The sequence below is a fragment of the Pelodiscus sinensis genome, chromosome 11 (genome assembly GCF_049634645.1).
Source record: "Pelodiscus sinensis isolate JC-2024 chromosome 11, ASM4963464v1, whole genome shotgun sequence".
Classification (NCBI taxonomy): Eukaryota; Metazoa; Chordata; order Testudines; family Trionychidae; genus Pelodiscus; species Pelodiscus sinensis.
The window spans coordinates 46,461,591-46,485,650 of NC_134721.1; the positions used below are offsets into that span (position 1 = coordinate 46,461,591).

At 68.5% G+C, this 24,060-nt stretch overlaps 1 protein-coding gene across 3 annotated transcripts in view; it reads right to left on the reverse strand.

The window, feature by feature from the left end:
• The window catches only part of RNF123 (ring finger protein 123), a 52,490-nt gene that overhangs the window by 20,668 nt on the left and 7,762 nt on the right, over window positions 1-24,060 (reverse strand). For 2 of the 3 annotated variants that reach the window (XM_075939579.1, XM_075939580.1), the window contains exons 4-26: window positions 22,528-22,607; window positions 20,963-21,060; window positions 19,013-19,067; window positions 18,566-18,651; window positions 17,869-17,955; window positions 16,651-16,718; window positions 15,746-15,871; window positions 15,154-15,268; window positions 13,664-13,768; window positions 13,227-13,352; window positions 11,343-11,435; window positions 10,573-10,646; window positions 10,152-10,269; window positions 8,813-8,912; window positions 8,529-8,590; window positions 7,928-7,999; window positions 5,743-5,863; window positions 5,266-5,367; window positions 4,592-4,698; window positions 4,219-4,411; window positions 3,691-3,836; window positions 3,470-3,553; window positions 871-978 (exon numbers count right to left, since the gene is read on the reverse strand). In XM_075939579.1, coding sequence (XP_075795694.1) covers window positions 871-978; window positions 3,470-3,553; window positions 3,691-3,836; window positions 4,219-4,411; window positions 4,592-4,698; window positions 5,266-5,367; window positions 5,743-5,863; window positions 7,928-7,999; window positions 8,529-8,590; window positions 8,813-8,912; window positions 10,152-10,269; window positions 10,573-10,646; window positions 11,343-11,435; window positions 13,227-13,352; window positions 13,664-13,768; window positions 15,154-15,268; window positions 15,746-15,871; window positions 16,651-16,718; window positions 17,869-17,955; window positions 18,566-18,651; window positions 19,013-19,067; window positions 20,963-21,060; window positions 22,528-22,607 — 2,326 coding nt within the window. The remainder of the gene's footprint in view (window positions 1-870; window positions 979-3,469; window positions 3,554-3,690; window positions 3,837-4,218; window positions 4,412-4,591; window positions 4,699-5,265; window positions 5,368-5,742; window positions 5,864-7,927; window positions 8,000-8,528; window positions 8,591-8,812; window positions 8,913-10,151; window positions 10,270-10,572; window positions 10,647-11,342; window positions 11,436-13,226; window positions 13,353-13,663; window positions 13,769-15,153; window positions 15,269-15,745; window positions 15,872-16,650; window positions 16,719-17,868; window positions 17,956-18,565; window positions 18,652-19,012; window positions 19,068-20,962; window positions 21,061-22,527; window positions 22,608-24,060) is intronic. The other variant, XM_075939581.1, reaches the window with a different exon arrangement.

Genomic DNA, 24,060 nt, shown 5'->3' on the forward strand with positions numbered 1-24,060 from the left:
CCCACGTCACGCCCCTCACACCACACCCCGCCCCACGCCCCGCCCCACGCCCCGCCCCCCCACATCCCACCCCCACACCCCGCCCCCCCACACCACGCCCCGCCCCCCCACACCACGCCCACGCCATACCATGCCACGCTGTGCCCCACCCCGCCACTTCCAACAGGAGCACAGAGAGCAGGCAGAAAGCCGCGTGCTGTCATTTGGAGCCAGACGACCCCTGGGCCGGGGAACCGCCGCTCCCTCCGGCACCTGGCACGCCCCCTCCCGCTCCCAGGAAGCGGTGCAGACAAAGGACGGGTCACGCAGCGACTGTAAAGCGTGCGGGGCTGTAAATCAACCCCCAAACTGGCACTGCGATTGCGACCAACTGGTACAGACAATGGGGCGTCCTTTTGCCCATCACTTTCTGGGAGGGTCCTTAAAAGACCAATTGCAAAGGTGCTGAGCAATGGAAGTCGCAGCGAGCTGCACCCCAATCTCCACGGCTGGCCACTCCCGCGCTACCTGTGGGCGCTGCCCTGGCCGAGAACGGACCTCGCAGCTGGCTGCGTGCTCCGGCTCCGGCAGCCTCGCGGCGACGGTCACACGCTCCCACCGCCCGCTTTCCCAGCCTCTCCCCTTGCCCCAGGCCACGGCTGTATGCCAGGGTCCTCCCAGCATGAGAAGCCGTGCCCTGGGCTGCCTGCGTGGGGCCCTGGGCTGCCTGCGTGGGGCCCTGGGGAGAAGCCGCTGACGAGACCGCGGGCGGGGCCTGCTGCACGCTGACCGGGGCTAGGGTGACACTTCCCTGTAGCTCTTGGGCCACGCTGGCCAGCCCCAGCCCAGAACGCACAGGGCTGCCGGCCCTCCCCCACACGCGTCCCGCACCTTGGAGTAGATGGTGACGTTGATCCAGGCCAGCCGGCGACTCAGGTGGTTCAGTTTCTCCGAGAAAACTTTCTGGCTCTTCAGCAGCTCCTCGTAGATGTCGCTCCTCTGGAAGGAGCACGGCGAGCGTGAGGCACCTCCCCATGCATAGCGCCCACCTCTCCCCGCGCTCTCCTCGCACGGCGCCCGCCCCTCCCCGCGCACAGCGCCCACCTCTCCCCGTGCTCTCCTCGCACGGCGCCCGCCTCTCCCCACGCTCTCCTCGCACGGCGCCCGCCCCTCCCCGCGCTCTCCTCGCACGGCGCCCGCCCCTCCCCGCGCTCTCCTCGCACGGCGCCCGCCCCTCCCCACGCACAGCGCCCACCTCTCCCCGCGCTCTCCTCGCGCGGCGCCCACCCCTCCCCACGCACGGCGCCCGCCTCTCCCCGTGCTCTCCTTGCACGGCGCCCGCCCCTCCCCACGCACGGCGCCCGCCTCTCCCCGTGCTCTCCTCGCACGGCGCCCGCCCCTCCCCACGCACGGCGCCCGCCTCTCCCCGTGCTCTCCTCGCACGGCGCCCGCCCCTCCCCACGCACGGCGCCCGCCCCTCCCCGTGCTCTCCTCGCACGGCGCCCGCCCCTCCCCACGCACGGCGCCCGCCCCTCCCCGTGCTCTCCTCGCACGGCGCCCGCCCCTCCCCACGCACGGCGCCCGCCTCTCCCCGTGCTCTCCTCGCACGGCGCCCGCCCCTCCCCGCGGACGGCGCCCGCCTCTCCCCACGCTCTCCTCGCACGGCGCCCGCCCCTCCCCGCGCTCTCCTCGCACGGCGCCCGCCCCTCCCCACGCACAGCGCCCACCTCTCCCCGCGCTCGCCTCGCACGGCGCCCACCCCTCCCCACGCTCTCCTCGCACGGCGCCCGCCTCTCCCCGTGCTCTCCTCGCACGGCGCCCGCCTCTCCCCGTGCTCTCCTCGCACGGCGCCCGCCCCTCCCCACGCACGGCGCCCGCCTCTCCCCGTGCTCTCCTCGCACGGCGCCCGCCCCTCCCCGCGGACGGCGCCCGCCTCTCCCCACGCTCTCCTCGCACGGCGCCCGCCCCTCCCCGCGCTCTCCTCGCACGGCACCCGCCCCTCCCCACGCACAGCGCCCACCTCTCCCCGCGCTCGCCTCGCACGGCGCCCACCCCTCCCCACGCACGGCGCCCGCCTCTCCCCGTGCTCTCCTCGCACGGCGCCCGCCTCTCCCCACGCACGGCGCCCGCCTCTCCCCGTGCTCTCCTCGCACGGCGCCCGCCCCTCCCCACGCACGGCGCCCGCCTCTCCCCGTGCTCTCCTCGCACGGCGCCCGCCCCTCCCCACGCACGGCGCCCGCCTCTCCCCGTGCTCTCCTCGCACGGCGCCCGCCCCTCCCCACGCACGGCGCCCGCCTCTCCCCGTGCTCTCCTCGCACGGCGCCCGCCCCTCCCCACGCACGGCGCCCGCCTCTCCCCGTGCTCTCCTCGCACGGCGCCCGCCCCTCCCCACGCACGGCGCCCGCCTCTCCCCGTGCTCTCCTCGCACGGCGCCCGCCCCTCCCCACGCACGGCGCCCGCCCCTCCCCGTGCTCTCCTCGCACGGCGCCCGCCCCTCCCCACGCACGGCGCCCGCCCCTCCCCGCGCTCTCCTCGCACAGTGCCCGCCCCTCCCCACGCACGGTGCCCGCCTCTCCCCGTGCTCTCCTCGCACGGCGCCCGCCCCTCCCCACGCACGGCGCCCGCCTCTCCCCACGCACGGCGCCCGCCCCTCCCCACGCACGGCGCCCGCCTCTCCCCGTGCTCTCCTCGCACAGTGCCCGCCCCTCCCCACGCACAGCACCCGCCCCCTCCCCGCGCTCTCCTCACACGGTGCCCGCGCCCGCCCCCTCCCTCCTCCCACAGCACCCGCCCCTCCCCGCGCTCTCCTCCCGCAGCGCCCGCCCCTCCCCACGCACGGCGCCCGCCTCTCCCTGTGCTCTCCTCGCACGGCGCCCGCCCCTCCCCACGCACGGCGCCCGCCTCTCCCCGTGCTCTCCTCGCACGGCGCCCGCCCCTCCCCACGCACGGCGCCCGCCTCTCCCCGTGCTCTCCTCGCACGGCGCCCGCCCCTCCCCACGCACGGCGCCCGCCCCTCCCCGCGCTCTCCTCGCACAGTGCCCGCCCCTCCCCACGCACGGTGCCCGCCTCTCCCCGTGCTCTCCTCGCACGGCGCCCGCCCCTCCCCACGCACGGCGCCCGCCTCTCCCCACGCACAGTGCCCGCCCCTCCCCACGCACGGTGCCCGCCCCTCCCCGTGCTCTCCTCGCACGGCGCCCGCCCCTCCCCACGCACGGCGCCCGCCTCTCCCCACGCACGGCGCCCGCCCCTCCCCACGCACGGCGCCCGCCTCTCCCCGTGCTCTCCTCGCACAGCACCCGCCCCCTCCCCGCGCTCTCCTCACACGGTGCCCGCGCCCGCCCCGTCCCTCCTCCCACAGCACCCGCCCCTCCCTGCGCTCTCCTCCCGCAGCGCCCGCCCCCGCCCCGCGCTCTCCGCCCACAGAGCCTTTGGGCACCGTGCTGAGCAAAGGGCCAAAGATGGAAGTGGGGCTGCCAAAGGATCTTCGCACCTTCTTTGGACATCGGCTGATCTTCTCCTCGGTGTCCTTCAGGGCCAGGGCGTATTCGTTCACGTCGTCGGACACGCCCACCATCTGAGACACAAGCGGCACAGTGATGCCAGCGCAGAGCTCTGCCAGCATGGCCCGGAGCCCGCTCTGCACCCGGCCAGGCTGTGCGGTCCCTGCCACGCACGGCTCAGCTGCCGCCTCCCCCGCGGGGTCCCGCTCACCTTGCCGAGCTGCTGGTGGACGCTGAGGTTGTACATCATCACCGCGCCATCCAGGATCTCCAGCAGGGAGCTCTCTGTGATCGGCTGCTCCGGCTCCTCCGGCGGCCTCCCCAGCAACAGACCCTCGCTCCCCTGGCTGCCTTCTACTGCAACCGGCCGAGAGACGAGGTCTCAGCAGTGCTCTGCCGGGGGCAAGGCCACGGCCCCGCTGCGCGCCCTCCCCAGCGCCTGCTGCCCCGCTGCAGTCTGGCTGGGGCCCAGGCCAAGGAGCGGCGAGAGCCTCCAACCGTCCCACCAAGGCCTCGTGGGCAGGGCCTGGCAAACCTGACGGCTCGTGTCCAGAGCGAGCTGCGGGCAGGGCCAGGAACGGCACTGAGAGCCGGGACGCCGGCCGGCTGTGGCTCCGGGACTGCGTCAGGAGATCCCCAGGCCAGGCTGCCTGGGTCAGGGCCGTGCCCAGCACCTCTGGGTGTCAGGCAGCGCATGCGAGGACGCCCCCACCCCAGTGCATCGGCAGGAGCCACTCACTGTCCGCCTCCGTCCTCTGCTCCACGCTCAGCGTGCGGGCTTTCGCCTTCTCCAGGCTGCCCAGGGGCCGCCGCGGGCTCATCAGGCTGACAGCAGCGGTGCTGAGGAAGCGATTGGCGCGGCCCAGAGTGGGTGAGCTGAGCCAGTTGGGCCTGGCCAGGGCACCTCCGATGGCCAGTGCTGCAGCCGGGCGCTGAGAGAGTCAGAAATGTAAACTGCTCCTTTGCGGGGTGCCCCGGCCCCGAGCCCTGCAACTGCAAGGGGGGCACCTGCGCTTCCCGCGAGAGCCCAGCCCCCGCCCGCCCCCGGGTCTTCCCGCTTGCGCCCTGGGCCCCGAACCCGCGTGGCTGCTCTGGCCGTGGCTGGGGCCCACCTGGGCTGCGGCCGTGGCAGACTCCTCATCCTCGTCCAGGTCGTCCATGGTCACAGCCTGCAGCTCCGCCGGGTCCAGCAGGATGTTGGCTTTGACAGCCAGGTCGTCTGTGCGGAGGAGCCAGGCGTCAGGGTCTGCCAGGCCCGCTGCCGTGGGCGCAGGCTGGAGCATGGCCAGCCCCAGGGACTCTGCTCCCCCCACGCCTGCCTGCCAGGCCTAGCACACGGCCTGCAGCGACCAGCCCCACAGACGGGAGGGCGGGGGGCTGGGACGCACGACTTGTGAGAGGCCGAGGGCTTGGGGCTTGTTCAGTCTGCAGCAGAGAAGGGGGGGAGCAGCCTCCAACGCCCTGAGGCGGGCTCCAAGGAGGCTGTTCTCCGTGGGGGCAGGGGCAGACCGAGGAGCAAGGGGCTCATGTTGCAGTGGGGGATTGGGGGGGGGCGGCCCAGGGAGGGTGGAGTCTCCATCCCTAGAGGCGTTGACGGCCCCACCTGACAGCCCTGGCTGGGCGGGTTGACTCGGGCTGCACAAGGTGAGCTCCTGAGGGCTCTGCCCATTGGTGATGCTGACACACTCCCCAAGCTACCACGGCTGCTCGTCCTCAGCCGCCTCCTTGCCCTGCGCCAGAGCAAGCCTGCAAAGGGCAGGACCCCGCCCAGCAGGCCAGCACTCGCCTCGCAGCGTCTTCTTGAGGTGGGACAGGAGCCCGCCGAGGCGCTGCAGGTCGAAGTAATCCACCTTCCCGTTGTAGAAGAGCTGGGGGGGGACGTACGCCTCTGGGGGGAAGAGCACAGAGATCTATGGCCCTGCAGACTGGGGGGGTGGCACGGGCGGTTCCCAGAGCAGAGCTCGCCCCACCCAGCCGCCTCGGCCTCCAGCCCGCTCAGCGCTCCTGTGGGCAGCACCCCCCGCGGGCGCAGCCGCCCAGGGCAGGCTGCAAGAGCTGGGTGGCCGGCCTGGCCCGAGGGGGACAGCAGCTGGCACAGGCCCCGCTGGCTCCTCCACCACTCAGGGCTCTGTCTGGCCCGTCCGCTCCCCGCGGGGCTGGTCTGCACGGGGCAGCGCCAGAGGTGTCCAAGGGGCCCCCCGGGCAGTGCCGGTCGCTCCCCCGGTGCCGGCGAGCCCAGCGGGCAAAGGTCCCTGCTCCTCACCCTCGCTGCTCAGGGCGGCAGGAGTCCCGGCCTTGTGCCCGTCCCAGTAGCTGCGCAGGGCGGCGATGAGGCGATGCAGGAAGCAGACCATGTACTCGGGCGGGCACAGCACAGTCAGGTTCTGTGGAGGGGGGCAGAGCGCACAGTAAGGGGGGCCCAGAGCCCAAGGCAGCAGCCCCTCCGAGTGCCGGGCAGCCTGGGGGGGGGGGGGGCCGCCAGCAGCCCGCACCCGAGTGCCAGAGGGGCCCTCCCGGGGCAGGGGAAGCGCTGAGCTAGCACAAACCTCAGCAGCCCCCACAGCTACCCATGCACTGGGGCTCCCCCGGGGCTGGTACAGCCATGAGTTCGGGCGGGGGGAGCAGCTGGGGCTGCTGGGGCCAGTACAGCTGTGAACTTGGGGGGGGGAGAGGCTGGGGCTGCCAGGCTGTCCTGGGGCCAAACCTTGGGGGGAGGGGGGGAAGCTGGGACTGCTTTGGGGTCAGTACAGCTGTGAGTGGGGCGGGGGGGGGGGGAGAGGCTGCGGCTGCCCCGGGGCCGATACAGCTGTGCGCGGGGGAGGGTGGGGGAGGCTGCGGCTGCCCCGGGGCCGATACAGCTGTGCGCGGGGGAGGGTGGGGGAGGCTGCGGCTGCCCCGGGGCCGATACAGCTGTGCGCGGGGGAGGGTGGGGGAGGCTGGGGCTGCCCCGGGGCCGATACAGCTGTGCGCGGGGGAGGGTGGGGGAGGCTGTGGCTGCCCCGGGGCCGATACAGCTGTGCGCGGGGGAGGGTGGGGGAGGCTGCGGCTGCCCCGGGGCCGATACAGCTGTGCGCGGGGGAGGGTGGGGGAGGCTGCGGCTGCCCCGGGGCCGATACAGCTGTGCGCGGGGGGGGGGGGAGGCTGGGGCTGCCCCGGGGCCGATACAGCTGTGCGCGGGGGGCGGGGAGGGAGGCTGGGGCTGCCCAGGGGCCAATACAGCTGTGCGCGGGGGGGGGGGGAGGCTGGGGCTGCCCCAGGGCCGATACAGCTGTGCGCGGGGGGGGGGGGAGGCTGGGGCTGCCCCGGGGCCAATACAGCTGTGCGCGGGGGGGGGGGGGGGAGGCTGGGGCTGCCCCGGGGCCGATACAGCTGTGCACGGGGGGGCGGGGGGGGAGGCTGGGGCTGCCCCGGGGCCGATACAGCTGTGCGCGGGGGGGGGGGAGGCTGGGGCTGCCCCGGGGCCAATACAGCTGTGCGCGGGGGGGGGGGGAGGCTGGGGCTGCCCCGGGGCTGATACAGCTGTGCACGGGGGGCGGGGGGGAGGCTGGGGCTGCCCCGGGGCCGATACAGCTGTGCACGGGGGGCGGGGGGAGGCTGGGGCTGCCCCGGGGCCGATACAGCTGTGCGTGGGGGGCGGGGGGAGGCTGGGGCTGCCCCGGGGCCGATACAGCTGTGCACGGGGGGCGGGGGGGGGGGAGGCTGGGGCTGCCCCGGGGCCGATACAGCTGTGCACGGGGGGCGGGGGGGGGAGGCTGGGGCTGCCCCGGGGCCAATACAGCTGTGCGTGGGGGGCGGGGGGAGGCTGGGGCTGCCCCGGGGCCGATACAGCTGTGCACGGGGGGCGGGGGGGGAGGCTGGGGCTGCCCCGGGGCCGATACAGCTGTGCACGGGGGGGCAGGGGGGGAGGCTGGGGCTGTGCGCGGGGGGCGAGGCTGGGGCTGCCCCGGGGCCGATACAGCTGTGCGCGGGGGGGGGGGGAGGGGGGAGGCTGGGGCTGCCCCGGGGCCGATACAGCTGTGCGCGGGGGGGGGGGGGAGGCTGGGGCTGTCCCGGGGCCAATACAGCTGTGCGCGGGGGGGGGGGGGGGAGGCTGGGGCTGTCCCGGGGCCAATACAGCTGTGCGCGGGGGGGGGGGGGGGGAGGCTGGGGCTGTCCCGGGGCCAATACAGCTGTGCGCGGGGGGCGGAGGCTGGGGCTGTCCCGGGGCCCAGCCTACAAGCAGCACAGTTCCATTCACCGCCCTCACGTGGCTCTGGCCCAGGAAGGCGAGGCCGGGAGCCCCTCCAGCGGGGGCTGCGCTGCCTCCCCGTGCCCCGCCCGCCCCGGGATGCGGCGGGAGCTCCGGCAGCGGGGGCACTGGCGGGTGCCCGGCTGCTGCGAGCGGAGGCCCCGGGACGGGCGCTTGCCACATGGGCACCGGGCTGGGCTGCCCCTCGCCCCAGACTCACCCCTCGGCTGCTGGCATTTTCCTGGAGGAACTTGCGGAACTTGTTCAGGAAGATGTACCTGGAGGCCTCCCCCTGGCGGGAGAAGAGCAGGCCCCGCGCTCAGCGCCCCCTGCCCGTCTGCCCCGCCCTGCTCCCTGCCCGTCTGCCCCCCCCGCTCCCTGTGCTCCCTGCCTGTCTGCCCCACCCCTCTGCCCCGCTCCCTGCTGGTCTGCCCCGTCCCACTGCCCGCCCCACTTCCTGCCTGTCTGCCCCGCTGCCCACCCCGCTGCCTGCCCGGCCTGCCCCGCTGCCCGCCTGTCCTGCTTCCTGCCCCACTGCCTGCGCGTCCTGCCCCGCTACCCACCCTGCTACCCACCCCACTCGTCCTGCCCCGCTGCCCCACTCCGTTCCCCATCCCGCTGTCCTGTCCCTGCCCCGCTGCAGCCACCTCACTGGAGTCCTGAGAATACCACCAGGCCCCCAGAGCCACCTGGAGACCCACAGAAGGAGGAACTGCAGCTGGCAGGGAGCAACGCAGCCAGCACCGGCCAAGGCAGAGCGCTGGCCCCGCAGGGCAGGCTGGGCCGCCGTCCCTGAGCGCTGCAGCCTCGGTTCCACCTACCCCTCCTCGGTCGCGGTTGTTCAGCAGCAGCTTCAGGATCTGCACCTGCAGCTCCTCCACCACTGCGAAGGAGACACAGGGCAGCCATCAGCGGAGCACCCCAAGGGCTCGCCCCCCCCAGCAGACACTGCAGGTGCCTGCTGCTGTCCCCCCCCACACTGCTGGCGCTGTGGCCTGCCCAGGCCGTGTGGCCCACGTCCATGGCAGCTGGGCCCTGGGACACCCCCCCTCAGCGCACATGGGCTCGCAGCTGGCCCGTGACAGCGACTGCGCGAGGCCCCCACCTTCAATGCGCTTCTTCAGTCGCTGGCAGCCCCGGTCGTACGCCCGCCGCCGCAGCCTCTCCTCCGCGCTCTCCTCCTTCGCCTCCTGCCTCTCCCTGTCCTGGGGGGACAGGAGTCGGTCGGCAGCCGCCCAGCCGCGCCCCTGGTCCCCAGCAGACACAGCCCGGAACAGAGCCGCCCTGCCCACGGAGAGCCCCCGCCCCGCTGGAGGGGACTGGACAGCTGGCTGGGGTGGGCCACAGCACAGAGCTGCCCTGCCCATGGCGAGCCCCCGCCCCGCTGGAGGGGACTGGACAGCTGGCTGGGGTGGGCCACAGCACAGAGCTGCCCTGCCCACGGCGAGCCCCCGCCCCGCTGGAGGGGACTGGACAGCTGGCTGGGGTGGGCCACAGCACAGAGCTGCCCGTTCTCCCGTCTGCACCCAAAGGGTCAAAGGCTCGGGGTGAAGGGGGCCGCCACCCCCCCACTTCTCTGCCCTGGCTCAGAGCTGCTGCATCCCCGGGACTGGGAGGCGGCAGCAGCTGCCTCGTCAGCGGGACTCAGCTCTGCCTTCTGCCCAGCACCCCAGAAACACCATTCCTGACCCGGGAGCCCTCAGGTCAGCCCCCGCCCAACGGCCTGCCCCAAACGGCCCCCCGTCAGTCCCCCGGCCCCTGCCCCCCGCTGCTACCTCCACTGAACTCCAGGACTCAGCTCCTACTCTTCCCCCTCCTCCCTCTTCCCGGAGCTACAGCCGGACGGTGCCTCGCTGCTTGCCCTGCCTGGGAACAGAGTGAGCCCTGAGCCGCCCAGCGCGCCCCCCGCTCCGAGTCCCCTGCTTGTCTCGCCAGCTCAGGGCAGGTCTGCCACGTGGCGGGTCCGGCCGAGCCCCCTGCTGCTGGGGGCAGCCCCTGCGAGTGCGCCCAGCCGCCCTGGAGCCCTCTGGCCTCGCCCCGGCCCGACCTGGAACCGAGCTCTGCTTCCGTCACGCCCCACCTCCTCCCTGCCCCGCCCCGCCCCCAGCCTGCCCCCTCCCCGCCATGCCCCAGCCTAGCCCCTCCCTGCCACGCCCCCCAGCCTGCCTCTGCCCTGGCCCGCCCCCTCCCCACTATACCCCGCCCCCAGCCTGCCCCCTCCCCACCACACCCCCCAGCCTGCCCCCTCCCCACCACACCATGCCCCGCCCCACCCCCAGCCTGCCTGCCCTGTCTAGGCCCCTCAGCTCCTCCACCTCCTCTATCCATCGCCCCCACCCCGCCCCCATCCTGCCCCACAACACCCCCAGCCCGCCTCTGCCCCGCCCTCACAGGCACACACGCCGCCCCGCCGGCCAGGCCAAGCCCCCCCAGCCCTTGTGCACCTCCTTGGGGAAGCGGCTTGGCCACCAGGTGGTGGGGATGAGCTCCTGCAGGCCGGCCTCCTCCACGCGCAGCGGGCTCTTGATGTAGAAGAAGACCACAGAGCGGAGCACGTCGAAGCTGAGCCGGAGTCAAGGGACAAGCCCCACCCCAGGCAGGCAGGGGCTTTGGGGTCTGCCCCCCTCTTCCCAGGGGCACGCCGAGGGGCCGAGCGCTCCGCCTTCCCTCAGGAGAGGGCCAGGGGGCTCCGGGGCAGGGCAGGGGCCATGGGGGGGGGGGCTCCGGGGCAGGGCAGGGGCAATGGGGGGGGGGGGCTCCGGGGCAGGGCAGGGGCAATGGGGGGGGGGGGGGCTCCAGGGCAGGGCAGGGCAGGGCAGGGCAGGGTGCGGAGGGCAGCGCCCAGCGAGGCCGCACAAAGGATACAGGACGTGGCTCAGGAGGAATTTCCTGGACTTCTCGTGCTTCAGGAGCGCCGCGGTGAGCCGCAGGTAGTGAATCTGGAGAGGGACGGAGGGAGGGGGAGCCAAGCCCCCCCCCGGTGACTCAGGAGACAGGCTGAGCGCCCTGAGGCTGCCTGGCTTATCAGAGCCTCCATCCCAGCCCCAGGCCCCCTCCCCCCCAACAGCTGCTGACGTGTTTCCCCCCCCCCCCCCCCGGCCTAAAGGGCAGCCCCGGTGAGGAGCCATGTTGGGATGGGGAATAAGCAGCACACTGTAACGGTGGGAAAGGGTAGGCCGTGGGGAGGGTCAGCGAGCCTGGGCACACGCTAGCCCCCTGGGGGTGCAGGGCCCACAGGGCACGGCCGAGCTCTGCCACACCAGAGCCAGGTGCAATGGGGGGGGGGTGCAGTCCGTTTGGCAGAGTGCCATCCCCAGTCCTCAGCCCTGCGAACCCCCAAACGCTCCACGGCTAAGTAAAGGGTCAGGCTGGCTTGCCAGAGCGCGCCCTGGGAGGAGAGGGCCCCAGCAGCCCTGACTCGGGCCGTGCCAAGGACGGGCGGCGCAGACAAGTCACCCGCAGGGGCACGCGGGCGAGTCAGACGCTCCCCCAGGCTGTTCGAGGGGTTCGCTGGGCCACGTGTCCAGGAGGCCAGGCCACGGGAGCACAGTGGCCCCTTCTGGTCGGGGACTCCAGACAAGTCCCTGCACCGGGCGCCAGCTGGCCTTGACCTCGGGCCTCTCAGCTCCACTCACCTGCAAGCCCAGGTCTGGGATGATGGGAGAGAACCTGTAAGCCCGCAGCAGGGACATCAGCAGCTGCTTCAGGCACTCGTGTACCTCGTAATCCTGAGAGCAAGGGAAGCCCTCAACAGTCACCAGCGTCTGGGCAGCAAGGGGGCCGCGCGCTCCAGCAGCGACCGGCCAGGCCCACGGGGCAGCAGCAAGGGGGCTGCGTGCTCCAGCAGCGACCGGCCAGGCCCACGGGGCATCAGCAAGGGGGCTGCGTGCTCCAGCAGCGACCGGCCAGGCCCACGGGGCATCAGCAAGGGGGCTGCGTGCTCCAGCAGCGACCGGCCAGGCCCACGGGGCATCAGCAAGGGGGCTGCGTGCTCCAGCAGCGACCGGCCAGGCCCACGGGGCAGCAGCTCGGAGGCTAGCTGACCACCTGGCAATCGCATTTGCCGAGGTGGGGAAAGGCGGAGCCCCCGGGCTGGCCCGGCCCGTACGGCAGCCGGATGCTAGGGAGACAAACCCGGCACATCCCGCCCTGCTGGCTTGTTACTCGTGTGCTTACATGTGGCAGGAGAATCCTGCCAGAGGGCCCAGGTCTCTGCGCTCCCCTGCTCTCTGAGTGGGGCAGGCCAGGGCGCAGTCTGCAGCCCCCATGCATGCCCCAGACCTGGATCAAGGTACAGAAGAGCCACTGAGGCCCAGCGTGGCTCCAAGGGCCCCAGAGCCAGGGCGGCCAGGGCGGCCAGGGGCCACGCCCACCCACTTTTCCCTATGGGCCGCTCCAGCCCAAACACCATGAGGTTCCATGTCGGGGACCCACCGCCTGCCTGGGATGGAAGGACCAAGGGCAGCCCCAGCCCGTGTCCCCGGGCAGAGGAAGGGTCCGTGCTGTGGTTCCCCACAGCCACCCACCCACGGCTCCGACAGCCGCACAGCTGGCTTGGGAAGAGCCACGCAGGCACCTGTGGGGGGCCAGAACCCTTCCGGCTGCCATGGGCAGGAGCCAGCAGGACAGGGACACAGTCCAGGGCTTGTTCTCACAGAGGAGGAGGGTCAGCAGCCTCTGGCCTGCTTCAGCTTTGCCGGGGCAGGGCCTGGACAGCCCTGCCAGCCTGGGACTGGACAGCCCTGCCAGCCTGGGACTGGGTATCATGAGCCAACCGAGCCCACCTCCCTATGGACACAGCCGCGCCGGCAGACGGACAGCTGCCAAGAGCAGCCGCCCGAGGGCCCGGAGAGCCAGCGCCCCCGGGGCTGTGCCGGCCGAAAGGGCCGCCTGCTCCTGGACAGCGGGGGCAGGAAGTCTCCAGCACCTGGGCGGAGGGAAAGCAGGAGCCTGCAGGCCAGGTGTGACCACTGGGTGGGCAACGCCCTGGAGCCCCCGTGAGCCTGACCCCCACAACCCACGAGTCTTCCCTGCAGCTCCTGGGGCAGATGGATCATGGCCGGCTCCAGGTTCAGACCTGCCGGGACATTCGCAGCAGGGCTTTCCCAGGAGCCACCTGCCACAGCCCAGCTCCGACGCTCCTCCCGGCCTGGCCGAGCCTGGGCCTTGCACTAGCCCCCGAGCAATGGTGCAGCGCCATGGCCCCGTGGAGGGGCTCTGCAGGTGCACGCGCAGGAAGCGCAGACCCAGCCCGGGAGGGAAGCACAGGAGCCTGGTTCAGAAAGGCCCAGCACTCAGCTACTTCCTCAGCTCCCCCTCCCGCAAGGGACAGCAGCTCGCTGAGCGCTGGGCTCTGGCGAGAGAAGCTCCCTGAAGCAGCCACCTCCGATTACAGCCCCCCAGAGCGGCCAGTCCCACGCCCGAGGCGCTGGTCTGCAGGCGGGAGCGCGCGCTGCTGGGGGTGGCGGGTAAGCCCGGCCCGGCAGGGAGAACCCAGGGGAAGGGCCCGGGCAACTCACCTCCATGAGAAGCCACATGAGATCCAGCAGCTGCTGGATGAGAGGATGCGCTTCCACCGCCCCCCCCTGCTCCAGGATGCTCAGCAGGAAGCTCATGAGCACGTCTTCCACCAGGTACACCTTGCACTGCAAAGAGCGCCCGGTCAGCGCGCCGCCGGGAGCCCGGGCCTGCCTCCTGCAGGCTGAGTGACACGCCCGGCGGCACCGCCCGCTCCGGAGCACACGGAGCGTCAGGCAGAAGCGGGTCACACTGGCCGTGAAAGCGGAGCCCAACTGCCAAAGAGGGTGCCAGAAAGCCCTGCCCTGCAGCCCCAACCCTTCCCCGCCCCCGCCCCTCGGCAGCTCACCGAACGCCCGCCCGCCCGTGACTCTCGGCAGGAGCTGCCGCCCCGGGAACGGGCGCTCAAGGCTTGGGAAACTGGCCCCCCAGCACTCACCATGAGAGGGGCGAAGTGGTTGAAGATGTGCGCCAGGGTGATCAGCACCGTGGGCTCTCCTTGCAGCTGCCAGACGGCCGTGTCCTTCTCCACCAGCTTCCCCTCCTGCAACCCCAGGGCCAGGACAGTAAGGCTCACAGCACCCGAGCCCGCCTGCTGGAGGTCAGCGGCACAGGGCACGCCCCGCGCAGGTTTTCAGGAGACCCCCGAGCTCCACAGGGCCTGCGGGAGCCCGATGTCAGGCAAAGCCCCCAGCACAGCCGGAGTGCGACCGACGCCTGGTGCGCAAAACCCCAAGAGCACTTCCCGCGCCCGGCCAGCCGCACCCAGTGGCGCGAGGGAGCAGCCTGCTCCCAGCACTGGAAGGAATTTCTAGGGTACAGGCCACTGGAGGGGGTGAGCAGCCCACCAAGCAGGGCTGGCTCAGCAGCTCCATCTCAGGTGCCACCTGGTACAGCTGGCGCCAGCCCCACAGCTGGGCGTGCTGCACCCGGGACAGAGCCAGCTGGCTAACTGCTGAGCTACACCCGTGCTTGTCGGGCCTGGCACTGGGCGGAACGCAGACGTAGGGATGAGCTGCTAGGCGAGGGAAGGCACAAGGTGGGGCCTAGAGAGAACGAGCTTGTCCCCCCCCGCCCGAGTCACTGCACGCGAGGCTCAACTCACAGCCGCTCAGAGTGCTGCCACCAGCTGTGCCCACAGGGTGGCTTCCTGCCCCTCCTCCCAGAGCAAAGACGAACCCCAGCTGCCTCGGAACGGTCTGACACAGGGAGCGGGACCGGGGGGGCTGCCTAGTAGCCCTGCGAGGTAGCCATCAGCCAGGCAACGAGGAGATCGGCTGGTCCCCAGCAGTGGCGAAGCAAGGGGGCTAAGGCATGGCATTCCCAGCCTTGCTTCTGTGCTGCTGCAGCCACTCTGGCCGTGCGGCCCTCAGGGCTGTGCACCCCCAGCAGCTACAGCCCCCTTGCCCCACACACACATGCAGGGAGCCGGCCCCCGCGTTCCCAGGGCTCTCCGAGGGGCAGGAGCCCCGCACACGCGCAGGGAGCCGGCCCCCGCGTTCCCAGGGCTCTCCGAGGGGCAGGAGCCCCGCACACGCGCAGGGAGCCGGCCCCCGCGTTCCCAGGGCTCTCCGAGGGGCAGGAGCCCCGCACACGCGCAGGGAGCCGGCCCCCGCGTTCCCAGGGCTCTCCGAGGGGCAGGAGCCCCGCACACGCGCAGGGAGCCGGCCCCCGCGTTCCCAGGGCTCTCCGAGGGGCAGGAGCCCCGCACACGTGCAGGGAGCTGGCCCCCGCGTTCCCAGGGCTCTCCGAGGGGCAGGAGCCCCGCACACGCGCATGGAGCCGGCCCCCGCGTTCCCAGGGCTCTCCGAGGGGCAGGAGCCCCGCACACGCGCAGGGAGCCGGCCCCCGCGTTCTGAGGGGCAGGCCGGGAGAAGCAGCAGCACAAACTCCCCAGGCTCCGGCTCACAGAGGACGATGCCAACTCACCAGCACGTCGAGGCCAAGGTGAATGACGTTCTTCAGGTAGCCCAGCAGCTTGTGAGCTCTCACCAGGTCCGCGCTGGGCGGGTCCTGCAGGGGGCGATGACCCTCCACCGGATAAGTGCGGGAGTGTTAAGGCAAGTCCCCACCGTGCTAAGCAGGGCCGTGACTTCCCAGGTCACTGGGGCGCTGCTGGGACCCTCTCGTGCACCTCAGTGAGCGACCATCTCGGGGACCCGCAGGCCCACCCAGCTAGGAAGTACCGTTCCCGCACCGCCCGCCGGGCCAGGCCTGTTACAGCCCAGAGGAAGGGGCCACACGCCGGCCCCTGGGGATTTCTACACTCGGGTGAGAGAGAGTGGAGGGGCCTGAGCAGTCAAAGGAGGCTGCTCCAGACCCGCACGACTTGGGAGCAAATGGAACAGCCAGTAGAGGAAAAGGCCCTTTGGATTGCCGTCACCATCCCCACCCAGCCTGCGGCCGAGGGGGGACGACGAGCCTCTGAGCAGGACAAGCGAGGGCCGGTGCACTCAGACCCCCTCGCCCAGCACGGTCTAGGTGCTGGCTGCTCTTCCCCCAGCGTCCTGTGGAAGGATATCGGAGCGGGCGGCTGCCGAAGTTGAAAGCGACCGACTCTTTGAAGGAGAGGCTGATTGCAGGGAAGTAGGCCATGCCGGCTCCCCTGGTGATGTTATCGAAAGCTGTTCCCAGAGACACACCGTTCCTGAGGGAAAAGGACAGTCGCCACATGGAGAGCATGTCTGGAGACGCACTGGCTTGTCTGAGGGAGATGGGGATCACCGGCCAGCACGACAGGCCCCACAAGCCATCCAGCTCTTTCAGAAAACGTGTCTAGTCCTTGGTGCTGAGGGAGCCCTGAAGCCGTGACGCAACACAGGCTGAACCTCTCGTCCGGCACGGCTGCCGTTAGCCGGGTGCCCACTGAACGTGGGTGTGGCCAAGTTTTCCATGGTCCCACGCAGGTGGTTATTTAGCTCTGTGGCTAAGAGCCCAGTGGCAGTGCTGCTAGACAATACTGACCTCCCATGGCCTGGCACCAGGCGGGCCGCAGGAGGCTGCTGGACTAGGGATCCGAGCCACTCAGAGGCCCGGCTCGCCCTGTTCATCTACGTTCAGATTCCTCAGCCACAGCATTCAACCTGACAGCCAAACACTTTCCCACAATTCCTCACTCGGCAGATCCCCAGGAGTCCTAGCAACACACCTGAAGGAGAGCAGCGCCTGTGTGGCCCAATAACCTGCCAGGGCCTTTGCAGGGTGGCTGCTCACACCTGGGCTGGGTTAAGCCAAGAGCCTTTCACCCGTGTTACTCTGCACCAGACAGCACCGCACGTAAATCTGTTCGAGCCAGGGCGGAGGGGAAGTACCCTCCCCAGCTGCTCCCTGGGCCAGGGGCTCAGCCAGACGAGTACAACAGGCCTGGCAGGGTCTGTGGGGACCGGGCGCAGTACGTGCGGCAGGGAGCCCTGCAAAGCTGCTTACAGGCAGAAAGCTATGGTCCCCTCGTCCAGGTCTATCAGACAGCTGACGATGTCTCCTGCCGCCCAGGACTGCACGGAGAGAAGGAAAAGGTTAGAGGCTTAGCCAGGCGGCAGACCAGCTTCCCAGGGGATGTGCCCAAGCCGGCGGGGCCAGGCCTGGGACAAGGAAATCCAGCCACACCCCAGGAGGCCTGGTGCGTGGGACACTTGGGGTCCTCATGCAAAGGGATGAATCCAGATTTGTCCAGGTGGCCCAGGAATCTGAAATCCCCCCAGGGCAGTGCTGCACGGACCCCAAGAGGCTCAAGGCTTCTCAGCCAGACGTTTGGGAAGGCAAGGGTCTCAGGGGCTCCCAGGGCAAGCTCCCTGCTCTGAATGCCAGGCTGGCCGGAGCCAGGAGCCCATAGGAAACGGGAGTCCCTGGCCTCAGGGCAGCCTGGGAGGCAGCGCCCCTGCACAGAGCTGGCGGAGACGCCTTGCCTCAGCAGCCCCCGCGACAATCCGCCTGCCGAAAGCCAAGCTACCGCTTCTCCCAGAGCCATGCCTGACCCCGCAGCCTTCCTCCACACAGGAGTCTGAACCGCTCCCTCCAAAGGCCAGCCTGGGAGCTCCCCTTCCGACTCGGCCAGACACCCAACACCCGCCCCGCTCCCAGCCACCCACCCCTCCCCGGCACCGGAGGGGCGCTAACCCCGCGGAAGGTCTGCCAGCTGCTCCCCCCGAGCACGCTGCTCCACCTCGTCTCCAGCTGGGACTCCTGAGAACGGTTTCGACCAGAGAAGCGGGTCCCTGGTCAGGAAGAGACACCCTGGCCCTGTGAAAGCCTGGCAGGCAGGCAGGCCCTTCCCCACGGAAGTTTCCGTTTTGCACAGGAGGCAGCAAAGGAGGCAATTTGGGTGGTTTCCCACCAAGCCTTTTGAGGCCAGGTCTCGCAAGGAAAGCAGGGGCCTCTCCTTCCCACGAGAGCTCACGCCGCACCGGCAGCCACCTCTGCCCAGCTGTGCAGGCAGCGCGCGGAGCCTCTCCCCCATGGCTGTCACTAGGCTTGTGCATCCTTTGAGGACTGAACTGCCGCTCCAGGCTCGGCCGACTGCTGCAGACCTGACTGCCCAGCAGCTGCCCTCAACACGGAGCACGGCGCCGCGGCTGGGAACGCTAGGCCTGCAGCCCGGGGCCCGGCGGGGCGGCCGGCAGCGAAGCGCCGAGCGCAGGCACTTACTTTACCGTAGTTGGTGGTGGTGACGTTCCACTTGCGCACCCTGTTCCCGTCGTACGCATACGAATCCGGGGTGTCTCCCACCCCCTCCTGCAGAAGGGGCAAAGAGCAGTCACCTGACTGGGTGCGAGCAGCCCAAGCACCTCACGCCCGAGGGGCAGCACCACGAGGGGCGCGCGGCCCCAGAGCGCGGAGCTTCCTGGCGCTCTCTGCTGGGGGAGGGGGAAAGCCTTGAGCCAGGACTCCAGGAGTTCCCACACAAGGCCCCAGGCGGGCGGTCCGACCCCAAGTGTCTCCTGCGAGCCTCCCAGAGCGGTGGCAGATTGTGCTCGGCCCGGCCAAGGCCCTGGCACTCTGGGGCACTTCCAATGCCCCCGCTGAGCTTCCAGCCACGAGAACAGGCGTGTGCCTGGGCCCCTGCAGCTGCCCCCCACAGCCCAAGCCCCTGGCAAGAGCGGAGCAGGCTGTGCGTTGCCAGAACCATGCGGAGGGTCCCACCTGCCTGGCACACAGGAGAGTGCAGCAGGGAGGCCCCATGTAACCGGAGATGCATTTGCTGCCCCAGCAGTGCATCCAGCAGGAGCACACGCCACACGAGGGACATGCAGGGCTCCTGCAAATGCAGCTGCCAGGCCAGCTCTGCCGTGGCGTGCTGGGCAGCCGAGGCCGGGAGAGCGGCGGAGCCGCGCTGTCACACTACCTCCTGGTTGAATCTGCAGCTGAGCGTGCACCAGCCGATCTGCATGAGCCCTTGGGAAGAGATGAGCACCTCGTAGATCCATTTCCCTGGGGGAGGGAGACATCGTAGGGCTACACAACGCAGGCAGCCCCACTGCCAAGGCAGGACATGGTGCCATGTCCAGCCCCAAGCCCTCCGACCACGCCTCCCACTGGGTATCAGAGCCTGGTGCTCGGATCGTGAATACCCTCGCCTCTCCAGGGGGAAACCTGGAACCAGGGACAGAAAACCACATACAAGTGGTAACCGTGGGTCCAAGGTGTCCCCGGGGGCCGAGGAGCAGGGAGAAGGGTGCGAGAGGGCTCCCTGGCCTCCTGCCTTAGTAGAGCCGTTAACCGAGCCACTTAAACTCTCACCTCCCTCCCTGGAGCCCATCTGCCGAGGCCGGCTCTCGAGCCACGCCCTTACCTTTATACACGCAGGTTGTGGCTCGGATGGAGCCAAAGTTGCTGTGGCCAATCACCTGAACAAGGAACAAAGAGATTTTCACAGCTGAGGCAGGCGGTAGGTTTCCCCAGCCGAGGCCCGGGTCGCAGGGAGACACCAGCGTCTCATTCCGGGTCCCAGGAACACAGCCGGGGTCTGCAGCAGCAGCGTGGAGCTGCCTGGCTTCCCAGCAGGCCAGGGCATGAGAACACGCAAGGAGCAGCCCTGGGGCACTTTACAGGCTACCGACAGACACAGGCAGTGCCATGAGCCTTCGCGGGCAAAGCCACCGTTTCAGGTGAGACGAGCAGGCGCGTGGCAGCCTGGCGCATGCAGCTTCCTGCGGGTGCTGCTGTGCCGGCAAGAGGAGCAGGGCAGCAGCTGGACCCCAGAAAAGCCGCGCGAAGCGAGACTGAAGTCACAGATTCAATAGAGCCCGCTGGGGGGAGGGACGGAACGGGCAACCGGTTACCCCGCTCCTGGTAAGCATCACCCTTCATGAGCGAAACTTACCAGGGATAGTTCATCGGCCACCTCGCAGCCTCCAAGTGAGAGACCGGGAGGCGGGGAGGACACTGCCACTTCCAGCCCCACCCAAGACCACAGACTCCCAGCCTAGGCAGGCAGGGAGCCAGCAGCCCTTTCCCCGCCCCATCCCGGGCTGCCACTTCCAGCCCCATGCAAGGCTGCAAGCTGGGAGCCGACAACTCATCGCGCAGCTGGAAGCAGCCAGGCTGGTGTGGCCCCTGCCTGCAGCGGTTCCAGTCTGGCGATGGCAGGCAAAGGGGCCACCCCAGCCCTCCCCCCGACCCCGGTCAATCAGTTACGCAGTGAAACGTCAGGCTGAACAAACGGGGGTTGACACCCCTGGGGGGCCCAGATGAGGGGCGCTCACTCTCGTTCCCAGCCGGCTCCTTGCAGAGGCTGAGGAGCGACAGCTCCTGCCCCACGGTGCTCTGGTGTCAGGGCAGACAAGCAGGTGGAGGTTCGGGGAGCCGCAGACAATGGACAATGCACTTGCAGTCAGGGAGGGAGATGGGGGGCAGGAAAAGCACAGCAGACTGGGGGTCAGAATGAGAGGCTGAGAGCAGTACGCAGGGGCCGGGGACAGGAGGAGCAGGGTCCCTGGGGCACTGGAGAATCTGCTAAATCCCAGCAGACCGCACCAATTTGCTCTTTCAAGGAGCGTGCTGGGAACCAAAGGCTGCAGAAAGAACAGGCGGCGGGGCGGGGCGGGGCCAGCGAGGGGCAGGCGGCGGGGCGGGGCCAGCGAGGGGCAGGCGGCGGGGCGGGGCGGGGCCAGCGAGGGGCAGGCGGCGGGGCGGGGCCGGGCCAGCGAGGGGCAGGCGGCGGGGCCAGCGAGGGGCAGGCGGCGGGGCGGGGCGGGGACGGGCCAGGCGGCGAGGCGGGTGGAGCGGGTTCAGCGAGGGGTGGGCGGGGCACGGTGCAAGCGAGCCCAGCAATGGAGGACCGGGGAGCGAGAATGGCTAGGGAAGGGGAGGATGAGGAACTGCCTGGCCCCTTCTGATCTGAACCCTCTGGTTCCCCCGGCCCTGCATGCTGCCTTCGCCTTCTGTTTGGCGCTTCACTGACTAAACCTGCAGTGCCTGGTACCACAGCCACTGGGGTAACTGCAACGCAAGCTTGAGGCAACTTCAAAAACCAACTGAGAACCCGCTCAGCATCGCTGGCCTCTGGGCGAGGGGCTGTGCAGCCGCACCCGGCAGGAGCAGCATGCCTGACGTGCAGGCACTGCTAGAACGCCTCCCCGGGGCACAACTGTCCCACTCCGGAGCGCTGCAGCTTCCCAGAGCTTCATTTAACAACACACCCCACAATGGCGGCCAGGGGACTGGCTTGGACCAGACTGCAAGAGGACAACATGGTCCTGAAGACGGATCTTTAGATCCACATGAGCAATTCCACACTCACCCCAAGCAGGTCATCGTCAACCAGGAGGAGTCCCTCAAAACCACTGGTGTGGTCCAGCACCACAGTGGAGGGACCAAGTCGCCCCTCGGTCACCTGATCTGAAATGAGAATGGCTGGTCAGAGCAGCGAAAAAGGCACATGGCACAAGAGCTCTAGGCCAGGGCCCACCACCGGCACTGTGCAGCTGTGAAGGAGAGCCAGACAGCATTAACGCTGTCAGCACAGCCCGGAGCAGGGACGCAGGCCCAGGCTGACAGCCAGGAGCTGCGGGGCTCTGTGCCTGTGGCCCAGCAGTGGCTAACCCTGGCAAAATGCGACCAGGACACAGAGCGCCACACTGGACTTTAGACTGGACAATCCTAGCTCGTGGGAGCAGGACACGGGCTCATGCCTAGCTATGGAGTGAGTTAGGGCTACTCCACACGGGGCCCGCGGGGCGGTCTGGGTTCAGAGGGCTCCACACGGGGCCCGCGGGGCGGTCTGGGTTCACAGGGGGCTCCACACGGGGTCCGCTGGGGGGTCTGGGTTTACGCAGGCTCCACAGGCGGCCCGCAGGTAATCAAGTCGTTGAGACAATGCCCTTTCTGGTTGAAATGGCAAGAAACTGTTTTTTCTTTGTGATCCTGTCTGATATCTGTTTTGTGATATTACGCACAACGCATTGATTACCTGCATCCTGCTTCAAAGACATTTTAACACCAGACTTGAAAGAGAAACCTCTGAACTGTCATTCATGCTTCAATTTGACACTTTACACCTAGGTCTTAACAAGGACACTAATTACCTTACCCATTACAAAGAGAGCTTCCCCAGTTATCACCTCTAATATCATTAGCTCACAGACATTTACCTCATCCCTCTTCTGTTCTGAAATGTGATTTGTCCTTTTCATTTGTGCATTTTTTTGATTGTATCCTTTGGTATATATGGTTGTACCAATTTTCTTCCACTATTTGATCTGAGGAAGTGGGTCTGGCCCACGAAAGCTCATCACCTAATAAACCATCTTGTTAGTCTGTAAAGTGCTGCACAGTCCTGTATTTTGTTTCAGCTGCACCAGACTAACACGGCTCCATTTCTATCACTCTTATGGGCTGTGCTTTAATGACAAGGAGAGGGAACAAGTCCCTGGCACCCAGCAGTTCAGAGCCTGGGGCTGAGGAAATTCCACAACAGGAGGGGAACGCCTGAGAAGCAGCCACCACAATGACCAACAACCCAGCACATGGTAGGGGAGAATGGGCCAGCCCGGCTCTTGCGAGCGCTTGCTGTGTCCTTGCTGAGGCGCTGTCTCCAGCACCCTGCCCAAGAGTTCGCAGCCTCACGAGTCCCCTGCTCTTCGGGGAAGCATCCCGCTGGCCACGTGGCAATAGGGCTGCTCCGACGGAGAATGGATCTGCGGCAGGCGCAGCCCACATGTGCTCCAGGGGCAGCAGTTAAAGGGATGACGAATCAGAACACAGGAAAGCAGGAACCGAGCTCCTTAAGGAAGATGTCTCCCCCCAGACTGTCTCTTTTCCCATTGAGTCAAGGGTGCTCCAAGAGGATCCGACAGCATCTCCTACCTCGACTGCCCTCTGGCCCGGGGCCCTCTGCCAGCAATCCCTCAAGGTGCTCCTGCAGGTTCTGGAACGTCAGTGGCTTCCTGGGGATAAAGAAGAAAGCCCTTCGGGACTCACCAGTTCACACTCTGGGTGGCTTGTAAGCCAGAGCCGCCTAACTCCCAGCATTGTCCTTTGAGATTACACTCACATGCTTAAATTTGACACTTTACACCTAGGTCTTAACAAGGACACTAATTACCTTACCCATTACAAAGATAGCTTCCCCAATGATCACCTCTAATATCCTTAGCTCACAGACATTTACCTCATCCCTCTTCTGTTCTGAAATTTGATTTGTCCTTTTCATGTGTGCATTTTTTTTTATTGTATCCTTTGGTATATATGGTTGTACCAATTTTCTTCCACTATTTGATCACTAGCACAAGGGGTGGATCCCTGACACACTGAAATTCCCACGTCATGTATCTGATGAAGTGGGCTCCAGCCCACAAAAGCTTGTGCCCCAATGAATGTGTTAGTCTTCAAGGTGCCACAGGACTCCTTGTTGTTTCTGCTGGAACAGACTAACACAGCTCCTTTCTGAGCCTTGAGGCAGACAGACATGCTAAAACCAAAGGCTGGGGATATGAATAAGAGACGTTACCGAAGGCTTTCAAGTCTTGGTGCTCAGGGAGGTCGGAAGCAATCCCATGGGGAGTTCTGTGAAGCTGGCTCACTGCATGACTATTACCACAGTGCTACACCATGTGAGAGGTGCGCTAGAGCTGTGGATCGGCAAACTCATTCATAGGCGTTTGGCAGACCACAACAACGAAAATGCAAATATTCAAGTCAAATGTTACTGGTCTGCCACATGTAGCCCAGCCTCGGCCCCCAGAGCCACCATGAACAGCAGTTCAGCCCCAGCAGCCACCACGGCCTGGCAGCCGGCGGTTCGTGGACCTGCGGCTGGGAGCCAAAAGGCCAGCCCCACCCAGCGAGCTGACAATGTGTGTACAAAACAGGAGGCGGCAGAGACAGACGGGGGCGCTCAAGGACACGACGAGCCCGGACTGGGCAGCGCGACAGGAAATGCACCCGCAGCCTAACCACTATCCAGATTCTGCAGGCACCACAGAACAGGAAACTTCCCAGCAGGGCTTTGGAGGGGGAGTGTGACGCAGCTTTGCTGGTGTCTGAGGGGAGCTTCTTCCACGCACAGCACAGCCGACTAGCAGGACTGCCTCAGCATGGCAAGTTCCGTTAGCCAAGAGCTGAGTGATAGTGCGCCGGGCGGTGGGCCGGGAGCCGGGCGGTGGGCCGGGAGCCGGGCCGGGCCTTCCAACTCAGCTCAAAGAGAGATCCAGACACAAGCCTGTTGGTTGGCCCAATCACCTTTCCTGGCCTGTCAATCCCTGTGCCCTTCAGGCTCCCGTCGTCAGACAAAAGAACTGGAGTCCTGTGAACTGACACGCTAGTGCAAATGGAATATGCCAAGGCACTTGACTGGAGAGTCTGTGGCAAAGTAACAGGAGACAGAGCTCAGCTTACCCG